The sequence below is a fragment of the Rhagoletis pomonella genome, unplaced genomic scaffold (assembly GCF_013731165.1).
Source record: "Rhagoletis pomonella isolate Grant_MI unplaced genomic scaffold, Rhpom_1.0 Rhpom_scaffold_00008, whole genome shotgun sequence".
Taxonomy (NCBI): domain Eukaryota; kingdom Metazoa; phylum Arthropoda; class Insecta; order Diptera; family Tephritidae; genus Rhagoletis; species Rhagoletis pomonella.
In genome coordinates, this window is record NW_023458562.1 from 13128375 (window position 1) to 13141153 (window position 12779).

At 36.8% G+C, this 12779-nt stretch overlaps 2 protein-coding genes across 2 annotated transcripts in view; both read right to left on the bottom strand.

Annotated features, from left to right (window-relative positions):
• LOC118745078 overlaps positions 1-873 on the bottom strand; it is a 1193-nt gene extending 320 nt beyond the window's left edge. Inside the window, exons 1-2 of the mRNA XM_036478617.1 lie at positions 683-873; positions 86-618 (exon numbers count right to left, since the gene is read on the bottom strand). Coding sequence (XP_036334510.1) covers positions 86-618; positions 683-838 — 689 coding nt within the window. The 5' untranslated portion in view covers positions 839-873. The remainder of the gene's footprint in view (positions 1-85; positions 619-682) is intronic.
• A 7505-nt stretch (positions 874-8378) lies between these two features.
• Positions 8379-10624, bottom strand: LOC118745079 (uncharacterized protein K02A2.6-like). The gene is made up of 2 exons (XM_036478618.1): positions 10520-10624; positions 8379-9350 (listed from the first exon to the last, which is right to left on the bottom strand). The coding sequence occupies exons 1-2, from the start codon at positions 10622-10624 to the stop codon at positions 8379-8381; spliced, it is 1077 nt and encodes a 358-aa protein (XP_036334511.1).
• Positions 10625-12779: the final 2155 nt, after the last annotated feature.

The following is a 12779-nucleotide window of genomic DNA, read 5'->3' on the forward strand; positions in this document are numbered from 1 at the left end:
TAATCCATGGAATATTTCTTAAAACTAAAATACAAATTTTCAGGTACTTTTTCTTAAATTAATTTGTAAGGTTTCCAGCTGCAACCTTTTAATTTGTAAGTCTATTTCGCGCGCCTCTTGTTGGCTACGATGCTTCTCCTCTTTTATCTCTAACATTCGTTCTTGCACCAGCAGTAACTTCTCTTGAGTTTCCAACAATTTGTCCACCTTTGTGTCTAGATTTCTATGAAAGTCGGACACGGATTTCACATTTTCTTGGAGCAGGGCCAACTTTTCATCGCTCCCACTTTTTTTCCGCGGAGTTTTGGATTGAGGGGTTTTCCTACCCCTGGGAGTGTAAACTGCCGTTGATGGACCAGGCAAAGAGCTGAGGGATTCTTCGTCGCTACTCGCATTACTGCCGCTGGAATTTGTAGAGGCCTGTGTAGCCGGAATACTGCCGAACGCTGGTACGCTTTTGTTGCCTTCTACACACACTTCAAGGCCAGCTGCCTCAATAATCATTTCTTCAGCGGCAGTGATGACCTTTTCTTGGTAGGGTCCCCCACCAGTCCGCTGCTTGGACGACTTGTTGAAAGAAAGCTTCTTTTTTGCCTGATACTTTTGATCTGCGAAAGCCTGGAACGTGGCCAACATTAATGATTTGTTTTCGAAAAAATATTATAATCATATCTGTACTTACTTTCCTCCACATCTTAGCATCCTTAACTGGTGGCCCTTCCGCATTTAATCGCCTCGAAAGCTCCTCCCAGAGTCTGTTGGACGAGACTCTGCCTTGCGCGGAATTCGGGAGATTATTTTTCGCTAAACTGGGGTGATTTGCCATGAAATCCGCCATAATTTCCTTCTGGGTGAGGTTTAATTTATTGCAGTTAGTCCTATATCAATAATATTAGTTAAAAATCATATTTAAATATATATTTTTACAATTTACTTACATTTTATCTTAAATTCGATCGTTTACGATTGCTTGTTGGTGTTCGAATGACATTTCGAACCAACGAGTACGTTCGTTACTCGTTGACGGATGATATCATAACGAATTACGATATCAAGGTCACGTTCACGTATGTAATAATCCGAAAAATGTGTTTTTACGTGACGAGTAGTACGATATCGTATGTGACGATTCGAGCCCAGATTATATTTTCAGTGCAATTATTCGTATGGTTTTTGCAGCAACCACTGGGTAGCTCAACTTTCAATAAATCTTTTGATCCCTTAAGTACTGCTACACCTAACATTAGACAATGTTGCCACAATCATTGAGTGTTGCTAACAGGATTAAATGCCGACAAAATGAAACAGAGACACAACATCTTTATGCCGAAGATATGCAATTCTTACTCCTACCATCTTCACACGTTGCCTTTCGCCCGCTGTCTGCGCTTTTTAATTTTCTTTCAACTACTTAGCGACACTGCATGCCACATTGCCGAAAATTTTAATTTAATTTGAACAATAACAAAAGCAATTTTTTAATACTGGTAGGTACACACTTTCACACAAAGTTGGTTTGTACATTTTCAAATAAGTAACTGAGTAAGCGGGTGTTGTCGTTCGGTAAGCGTGTGTGTGCGTAAATTAATTTTTGGATTTTAATCGTTATAATTGCATCTAGTATGTATGTATCTATGTATGTATGTATGTGTTTGTGTGGATGTGGAAGCTCGTTTCGTGAACCATTAGGGGTATTCTCTGAGTCTTGCAAAGCCCTTGCGCGGTGCACGGATTGCACGGTTTGCAAAGCTGTCCCATACGAAAACCGGTTTTAACCGTGCAATCCGTGCAATCTGTGCACCACGCAAGGGCTTTGCAAGACTCAGAGAATACCCCTATTGAATTCGAGTGCAAGTGAACTGCAAGACGTATGATCCTGCAACAAAGAAATCAGCCACACAGCTCAAGCAGCTGGCAGTTTGAAACATAAGTGAATTAAATGCATTCAAAGGTTTCACTATGAAAATATTTTGTGAGTAGTGAATAAGTGAATGAAATAAATAACGCAAAATTTGTGGTAGATGGAGCGTGCGCATGCTGGCTGAAGTAGGTAGTTGTAATCCAAGGTTTGTGCTCTGAAAATCAAAAAAGAGAAATATTATGCATTGGAATTCGATTGAAGGGATTTTAGAAAAAGGATCAGTTTGCAACATGAAGGAAATGAAAATAATTTTAATGCCTTAAGAAGTTCTTGCTGAAGTTCTAGTAGCTCAAGTGGAAGGTGAAAAAAGTTGTTTGTCGCAATATGAGGATTATGTATCAATGCACACGAAATTACTATAACGTGTATAATATGCATATAAATAGCCATACTTTGTATTAGTGGTTTTCTGTTTTGTCTTTAGCAACAAGTTTTCTAAAAATGTTATTAAATATAAAAATATAAATTTTTCTTTTTAAAACAATAAAAATATCAGAAAATTAAAACAAAAAAAAAGTTTAATAAAAAAAATTATGAAATAAGTTTTTAAAAATTAAATGAGATTAAAAAAATATTTTGGTGTTTAAAATTTAAATCTGAAAATTAAATAAAAAATTTATAAATAAATAAATAATAAATTTTAGATAGTACTCCATATTTTGAAATTGTAGAAATTATCGGTGGTCAGAATTTAAAAAGTTAAGAGAAATATAGGTCTTTTTTAATTTACCCGATTAAAAATCCGAACAAGCTTAGCCCGATAATAAATCATTATATACCATTTTAAAGGTATTCTCAGATCATGTTCGATATTTGAAATCGAATAAATAGTCATTCAAAAGCTTATAAATCTACAAGATCGCATTTTCTGACTTAAATCGACAAGTCGCGACCTCTAAATGAACTTTAACAAGTAATTTTTACCGAAAAAAACGACTTAAAAAAATATATATATCTATATATATTTAATGATCCAATGATCGGATCTAAACCAGATTAGTATGCGAATTTTCGAAATCGGTTGACGTGGCCCAAAGTTATGCGGTAACATACAAAAAAAAAAAAGAAGAATATTCCGACGAACTGAAAACCTGCTCCTTTTATGGAAGTCGGTTAAAAAAAGTATATAAAAATAGGCAATAGTAGTGAATAAAATTAGGGAGTAGGGTCCTGAAATTTCAAAAAAACCCTCTCCGATGGGCACCCTTATATACATACATAAAAAATTGCTCGTTGAAGTTAACAAAATCAACCTTTGAAAATTGATGTGATTAATTTTGAAAATTTAAGTTTACCATGTCAACGTTGTATAATTTGGCAGTTCGCGCTAGTTTGCCAACTTCGACGCTTATATGTATGTATGTATGTATGTGCTTAAAAAATGAAAAAAAAAATTAATTTCGTCAGTTGAAGTCGGTCAAAAACGCCAAGTAGTATTCCCAATTTCGGCAAAATTCAATTGAAAATTATTTTATTGTTGTTGCCGTCAAGTGAAGTGTGGCAGGCACTTTACCTGAACTCCCAATTCGATGTCTACAGGGATTCGCAATACAAAATTCAACAACTTGCATGCTTGTGTATTTTAAAGATCCTAGTAAATATACATACATATATACATTAGGGCGGGTCAATTTTTATAGGAGATTTTTCTGACTATGCGCGTATAGCACAGAAGGATTCTATCTGTAATTATAAGCAAATTTGTCGGAGAAAATCAATTTGGAGTTTGCCAAATTGCGAAAATAGATTTCTCAGCATTTTGCTCTAGTGTCGTAGAGAAGTGCTTAAATTTTGCATATATATAAGGAGTTTTTAGTAGGAGAAATTCATTTCTGCACTTACCTTTTTCTTAAAACTTCGACCAGATTGCGCATCAGTGAGAATTTTCACATTTTCTTCGAAACCTATTTTCGCAATTTGGCAAACTCCAAATTGATTTTAGACTAATGGGTTCTTCGGCAAATTTGCTAAGAGTTACCTTGAATTTTCTTATGCTATACGCGCATAGTCAAAACATTGACCTGCCCTAATATACATACATACATACAGTTGGCTGGAAATCACAACATTTCACTTTTTTTTGTTATTTTTTTTATTATTAATTTTTTGCAATTTTCACCGTTGCAACACAACTTTATAAGCATGCAACAAGGCTATAAATAATATCTATTTGGATGTGAAAATATTGCAGACAGGAGAACGTGAATTTTTTATTGTTTTATTTTTATTTATCGCAGTGAAATCCCTGTTGTCTGCTGCCAACTATGTACCTGGCTAGCGCACGCAAAATTGAGGATTGAAATATTTTATTGCGATTTAAAATATGATTGCGCGCAAAATTATGTGAAAACTTTATTTTAAGAATTTTGAAATATTTGCACACAATGGAATCTGCAAAGTGAAATTTTTCGTGGAATTTAAGTTGTCCAAAGTTTTTGTGGGCTGTGAAAGGCTGCGCGTAGCATAGAAATGAGAGTCAAGTGAAGGTGCTAAGTCGCACACTTGCGTACAAGTGCAAATACTACAAAGGAGCAGGATTATAGATAAGAAATAAAGCTGCGAAAATATCAAATTTCTTCAATTATACGCTACAATTCACCATCAGCTTTTGAGCACAGTCGCAGCGAGAGGTAATTTTCAAAGGTTGCACGCGCTTTAAATAATGATGCGTATCCTTTTCACTACACTCTGTCCCTGAAATATTGTGACACCATTAGCAAAATACAACAAAAAGAATTTATGTTCACTGCCATCGCCAGATAGTCGTGGTTAAAGCCTTCACCTACTCGTATATAAGATATAAGATTTCGACTATTATTTGTAGCTAAGCATGGCATTAAAGGCTTTTGTTTTCAGTGGCTGCTATCTGAAACAATGGAATTTCTAATATTATGAATTCCGCGCGGCTAGATTTGTGGCAGTGCGTTTAAATTGCTTGAAATCATTTTTGCGGTGAGTAGATTAGAATTATTTGAGAGTTGAGCTTATATATATTTGGAAGATTTCGATTTTACAGAAGATTATAGATTTATAAGTGTATGGATTAATGCATATCAAGGTGTCGCCAAATTTTTTTTGCGATATTTAATATGTATGCACACTAAATGCTTTCCTTTTAGACTACTAAGAAACGTATATGTTTTTCGTCAAAAACATGTTTTTGGTCGAAAATGGTGGCATACTTACCTTAGACAGTGCATTGTCTTCAGTTTTGTACAAATAACAAGATTTCATTGCGAAATTGCATTTAAATGAAAATTTAAAAAAGATATACAAAAAAAAGTAAAAATAACAACTCGTGCTCATATACATACCCGTAGTTGTTTATGTAGCGTATACGCCGCGTACAGCCAGTTAACACGTTTATCCCACGTCTTAATTTAAAAGTCATATTATTTAAAAGTAATTGCATATTGCCGTGGAATATCTTCTACAGAATTCTTCCCGAATATATGTACCTATATATCTACTAGTTTCTTCATGTACATATATAACAATCTTAGAATGAATTTCGAGTGTGCCAATAAAAATTGTAATATTGGAATTTTTGTTTCGCAAATCATCGTCATCTTATAATCAATGTAGTTCTTTTCAATTTGGTGGCACGATAGTTTTTCTTACTCTAGATTGGCTTGGTTTGGCAAAATAACTTTTTCATCGTTTATGTTAACATTTTGAAGTGTCCTAAACTTTTAAAAATCAAAAATCGTTCGCACAGGGGTCAAAGTTCAGATTACCTATGAACACGCCTTAACCGACTCCAATCGGGGCCAACATTTATATGTGATATCTTCGTAGTATCTATTTTGGGTAGTAGACGAAAAAAAAAAATTAATTTAAAATTTTTTGAGTCTCTATTAATCTATACGTTGCCAATATTAACTTTAATTTTAATTTTAATGTTAATATCAATTTTAATTTTAATTTTAATTTTAATCTTAGTCTTAATCTTAATCTCAATCTTAAACTAATCCTAATCTGCATCTGAATCTTAATCTTAATCTGAAGCTTAATCATAAACCAAATTTTATTCTTAATCTAAATCTTAGTCTTAATCTTAGTCGTAATATTAATCTTAATATTAATTTTAATTTTAATTATAATGTTAACCTTAATCTGAACTTTGACCTTGATCTTAACCTTAATCTTGATCTTAACCATTATCTTAACCTTAATCTTAGTGTAGTTGGGATTTAAAGCCAACCAAGCGCGAAGAAGTTTCACTTTAAATTATCTCTTTTTCCTAAATACTTCAACATACATAATAGAGGCTCTCCATTTTTATTTGCTATAGCAAGCCATTTGTTAGCGAAGCTCCATTGAAAGAGGCTTTCAAAATTCGGTGAGGTAAAATTCCTCAAAGAAGTCACTTATATTCATTCTTCAAAATATTTCCTTGTTTTAAATTCTAAATTTACTAATCATTTTCCGTCTGGGCAAATTTGTTATGAAAATATTTAATTTCACTAAATTTTAACCAAGCTTAATTATTGTATGATTTTTTTTTTGCTCCCAGTAAACTGGCACGTCAATGCACGCTTGCATAAATCCATTTAAATTTTCATACATTTAAATTATTTTAATGGATTCCTCTTCATGCTTTTAGATATTCTCCGCATAAGAAAGTGCTCCCATGACGGCGACGGAATTGCCCTGTTCACTGCTGCTTGACCTAATTTAAGTGCCGGCGTGTATCTAAAAATAGTTGGGATATCGTAAAAATAGAAATTAGCTCGCGATAAATAAAATTTCAAGCATTTTAAATGACGATGTTTTTTATACATACATATGTTAATGGAAACAAAAAGGGTAAATACATACAATTTTTGGAAAATAACAAGGTAAATTCTAATAAGGTCGTGTTGTTTCATTAGCTGTGAATGGGGTTTAATTGTCAAAATTTTGTATTTCGCTAGCGGGTGAGTGAAACGTGAGTGTACTTATTTGTATTTTATTTCCCTTTTCTTCCTTCAGGGAATAATAGCTGAACTTTGAAACGGCCCACTAAAAGCAATAGAAAAATGCATGTAAGTTTTGTATTTGTAGAATCGACACCATTTTTAATGAATTCGCTTTGGATAATAACTTATGAAAAATTAGAAAGTCATATAAAGCCAATTCAATGCCTATTGGGTAAATTTGTTGTAGAAATCGATATTTCTAAATAGCTACCGTACATATTTACTGTGATTAAGCCAGAAGAGTCTATACATCCAGTTTCTGCAAATAACTTGATTTCAGAGTTACCTAGTGTGTAAATTTTTCAGATTAATATACATATGTATATTTTTTTTATGTCGATTTTACAAAAGACGAGCTCAAACGATAGCATTTAAGATCTTATAGATACAAAACGTTTAAGAAAACAAAAATCGTAAACAAATATTTTATATATTGAAGGCTTCAATACCAACCATCTGCAATTTTTATAAAAATTAGTTTCTCATTTTTGAAACTATATGTGACTGTTTTATTTCATGTTGCTTGTTCTACAGCTTTCGTACAAGTGGTATTTATTGAATAATCATGTCCTTACCTTATGACATTCGGCACACTACCCGATGTAGTGTTGCCAGCTATACATATTAGAACATCCCTCTTTTTCTGGTATTGTTTCATTCATCCTTACTAATAATTCATGGACTTCATTTCTGGCAAATACATTACATGCTACTAAACTATTAAAGTTGAATTTGAATTCATTTCAATAGGAAAATGAGATAAGTCTTAAATTGTTAATTACGATACATTTCAGCAATAGGCTTCTAAACGTTTTGGTGGTTTTCGATCTCTTTTTGGATACCTGCCCGGTGCTGTCGGAGTCTTGGCTCCTTCGGTTTCTTTTGGCAAGTCTTCGGTTCCTTTTGGAAGGTCTAGTTGGGATGCCATACCAATCTGCGATGCTCCATGCGAGGATGTTAACGAAGATTGTGCTCGTTAACGAAGATTGTGCGAGGATGTTGACTGATACTTTGTTTGAGCTGCTACTTGCGAGGATGTTGACGGACACTTTATTTGTGTCGTTGACTCGCCTCGCTTCGGTGACCAAGCTCAGGTGCTCCCACAGATGTTGGTTGTAGTTCGATAGACCTAGTCGTTAGTTGTTGGGAGCAAACTGGACTTGACGTCATCGTTAACGGTGTCTTCACAGAAGATGGAATTTTCGGTGGGCACGCTCGGACGTTTTGTTTTGTCGATCCCTTACGTATACTTTTCCTTCACATTCGACTTGATATTTGCGCATAGACTGTTTGTCGCTTACAACTGCCGGTTTCCAACTGCTATCTTCGTGTGGCTTCAGCTGCACGTATATGTCCTGGCCTAATTCCAGCTCTGGCAGTTGTTTTGCTCGCTTGTCATGATGAAATTTTGCTTTCTTACGCGCTTCTATGATTTTATTTGGTACATTGTGGTGAACTTCTGGTCGCAACCGCGATTGTTTCATTGGCAATTGTGTTCATAAACGACGTGAATATAGCCATTGGGCTGGGCTTGTCTGCATGTGGTTGGGTGTGTTACGCCATTCTAACAGCGCTAGCCAACGATCTTGTCCACTTTTATCTGCTCGCCGAAAGATACGTTTGACGATTTTGACTGCCGGCTCTGCTTTCCCATTTCCTTGATGGTGATGTGGTGACGACAAAGCTACTTTCATAGCCCAATTTCTTGCGAACTTTAGAAACTCTCTACTGTTGAATTGCGTACCCGAATCCGCTACGACTACCGATGGTATTCCTTGCCTACTAAATAACCGTTTGCAAGCTAACACTATTGTTGAGGCTGTCATACTTCGAAGCTCTTCCACTTCTATCCAGTCTGAGAATGAGTCGGAAACAATTAGCAAAATTTCTTTGGAGTTACCTGTCTGTCGTTGAACTTCGCACAGGTCCATATTAACACGTTGAAATGGCAACTCCGGAATCGGTGACGACTGCAGTGGCAGCTTGGCCTGACTTGTCGACGTTTCCCAACACGTTTGACAATTTTGAATGACATTTTTGATGTGGTCAATTATATTTGGCCAATAAACTGTTTCTCGAGCTCGACGTAAGCAGGATTCGATTCCCGTATGTCCATAATGTAGGGCCTCAATAGTTTGTGCTCTTAAGTTTCTCGGTATGATGATTCTATCACCGCGTAGTAATATTCCATCACAGATTGTGATCTCATCGCGTATATTCCAGTAACGCTGAATTATCGTTCTTACTGCTGACTTTTCATTTGGCCAACCTTTCTGGCAAGTTTCCATTAGCTGGCGAATTTCCGGATCCTGCTCACTCTCTGAGCGAATACTCGTTAGATGATCATCATTCAGTGATACTTCACTTAAGAGATTGATATTTTGAATTTGCATGCACATTTCAGCGAATTGTTTTGTCTGTTGTATCGCGTACACTTGCTCATCTTGTGTGTCGGCCACTTGCTGGTGCTTGAGGCATTTACGCGATACAAGATCCGCAATGAATATTTCTTTACCATTTTTGTACTTCAGTAAGTATGATATCGTATCGCTGTAGGCGTAGCATCATGCGTTGCACTCTTTTTGTCGCTTGCGCAACCGGATTGTTGAAAATGTTGACAAAAGGTTGATGATCCGTTTCGACTTCGATGCCTGCCTTGCCACACACGTACTGATCAAAACGAGTGCACGCGAATACGATTGCTAAGCACTCTTTCTCAATTTGTGCATATTTTGTTCTCGATCTGGACTTTTTCATCGACGTTATAGAATTGAAGCACTGGCGTTGCTGTGGTGAGCTGTTTAAGTCTCTCGAATGCATGCTGTTGCTCGCGTCCCCACTTGAATTCAACGTTCTTATTTGTGAGCCTTCTTAGCGGCTCGCGCACCTCCGAAAGTTGTGGTAAGAATTTTCCTAAGTACGTAGACATGCCCAACAAACATTGTACTTCTGTAACGTTTTCTGGCCTGGGCATTTCGGCTACGGCTTTTACTTTTTTCAGGATCAGGCTTTAATCCTTCTGACGATAGTCGGTGCCCATAGTAGCTGACTTGTCTTAGCCTCTTGCTTTCTTCCGGTTTAGCTTCAACCCTGCTTTTTCTAATGTTTGCAATGTATTGCGTAGTTTCTCATTATGGTCTTTTATTGCTTCGTTGAGCGTTTTTCCTCTGCCAAACATCAAAATGTCATCAGCTAACACTATTATACCTGGGACTCCCTGCAAGATTTCGACTTGCCGGTTTTGGTAAATTTCTGGAGCTGGCGTAATCCCAAACGGCATTCTTAACCATCGATATCGACCGAATGGTGTCCAGAACGTCGTTAGATGACTGGACGACTCGTCTAGCTTTAGCTGCCAAAATCCATTTTTTGCGTCTAAAGTGGTGAATATTTTCGCATCCTTGAGTTCGGGCAATATTTCTGGTATCTGAAAAGGCGACCTTTTAAGAGCTTTATTTAACTCGAGCGGGTCTATACATAACCTGATTTTGCCGTTTCTTCTGACGATAAGACAGTTGCTTGTCCACGGTGTGTGCTTGTCGACTTTTTCAATTATTTTCCGTTTTTGAAGATCCCGTTGCAAGTCGTGCAATTCATTACGTACGGCGATTGAAATTCTGCGTGGTTGCTGCTGTACCGGCTTGGCGCTTGGATCCACCTCTAAATGTACTTCTCCCTCGATGAGACCATCGCCTTCAAAAACGTCAGCAAACTGATTCCGTATACATTCACTCGACGACATTGTTTCAATTGCGTTCGTTTCTTTAATCTGAATGATTTTTAAGCCTTGACACGTGTTTGCAGACAAAAGTGGAATTTGCGGATTTTTTACCACTTGAAACTTTATTTTCCTTATGTCATTCTCTGTTCTACATTTCAGTATAGCTGACCCAATTGGTTGTACTATATTTCCCCCGAAACCTCGTAAAAGCACTGTTGTTTCATTTATTTTTATCTCCTTAGCGACAATGGCTTCCAGTTCTCGGCAACCAATTACTTTGCAAGTCGACCCTGTGTCACAAAAGCATTTCACTTGAACTTCTTTATTTCTAACTAGAAATTTAAGCTTAGTGTAGATCAATTTTGCGTTATTCGCTTCCGATCGAATATTATTAATCATGTTTAAGCATTCTTCGCTGTCGCTGTCTGTCTCTGCTTCCTCGATTTTTGCTAATCGTTTTCGCTGCCGTCGTTCTGTTTTCGTGTATTCGGTCGTTGCTTACAGACCTTTGCCAAATGATTTTTCTTGTTGCAGTTTTTGCATATTCTTCCATAAGCTGGACATTTATTTCGATTAGCTTTGGTGTATTTTGCATGCACACCTCCACAATACTGACATTTATGTTTGTTCACTATGTTCACGTGCTCTTCCATATGCAAGTTGTCTTTCATCGTTGACATCTGTATGTCAGCCTGCTCCGCTACTTGACAAATGTTTATTGCCTCCGACAACGTTAGATATTTCGTCGTTAGCAATCGTTTTCTAACGTGATCATCTCGAATGGTCAATACTAGTTTGTCCCTAATGAGCTCGTTTTCCATTGCCCCGAATTCGCAAGTCGCTGTGAGTTGCCATAAGCGATGAATGAAACGCTCGATTGTTTCACCTTGTTCCTGTTTTGCAGTATTAAATGTGAATCGATCGTAGATGATGTTTCTCGATGGAACAATGTGTGACTCCAGCGCATCTAATATACCAGAGATAGACAGCTTCTGCTCAGGAGTAATCGGCAACGCATTATATAATTTAAAACCGGCTGGGCCAATTATTGTTTTACCTACTTAGCCTCTAGCCCTGCTGCAATTTCATAGTTTTCAAAGGCTGCTCTGAAAAATTTCCATTCGTCTGCTATATTTGCCGCAGCGAGATTAAGTGGTAAGGGTACTGGAATGTTCGACATTTTCACGCTCCTATGATTTGACGGTTGCTGCGGGATTACTGGGTCTATTGTAGTTTTCTGTGCCGCGCCCGTGTGAATGTACGGATGTCGATATGCTCACACGTGGTGGTCACTTTATTGGGGTGCTGTCTAATCGATGTGCGGATTTCGATACCTTCTCCCGGATGCTCTTTGGTCGCGGGACTTTAATCAATGCTGGATCCCCGATGTGTCGGATGCAAGTTGCTTAAATTTGCGAAATATTAGTTTGATGCACTCACATCCCACTTCTGACACCATGTTTTATTTCATGTTGCTTGTTCTACAGCTTTCGTACAAGTGGTGTTTATTGAATAATCATATCCTTACCTTATGACATTCGGCACACTACCCGATGTAGTGTTGCCAGCTATACATATTACAACAGGGACTTAGGTGCTATTTCCAAGAGGCAGCGATAAAAACGCTTATTATTTAAAGCTGAAGTCGGACTTGCAGCAAGTGGCTAGGAATATAAAAATGTAGTTGTATCAAAGTCCTTTGGAGCCTTAGAAAAACAAATAAACAAATGCAAGGAAAATACAAAAGAAGCCGCAGATACTATCTTGTATGAACAGTTGCAGTGGTAGCTCTACATTGGCAGCTGACTCAAATAGAAATCTCACGTCAAGGCGAAGATAAATCGAGCGGGTACACCCAGCGTTACAGGGAAATTGGTTTTTCGAAAGACTGTGGTGAGGTGAAAGACAGTTGCCAGAATTGCCTTGTTAATAAATGTTCATTATTGTTGCTATTAAAGAGGCGTATTAACATCTTGGTTTTTCTGTACGTTTGGATTGTTACTAATAACCAAATTTTTTTTTATAACATTACATACTGCACTTCCTTCAACGGACCGACTAAAAATATTTATCGAAGCCGCTACGAGCAAACGGTCATTTTCAACTCTAAGAAGATTAAAACCCTATCTACGCAACAGGACTAGAGAAGAGCAATTGAAACGATTGGCACTTTTAA

Coding starts and splice junctions, on each gene's coding strand:
- LOC118745079 (XM_036478618.1), bottom strand. CDS start 10,624: ATGTCGTCGAGTGAATGTATACGGAATCAGTTTGCTGACGTTTTTGAA. Junction 9,351..10,519: donor TGGATCCAAGCGCCAAGCCG/GTACAGCAGCAA, acceptor AAATGCCTCAAG/CACCAGCAAGTGGCCGACAC.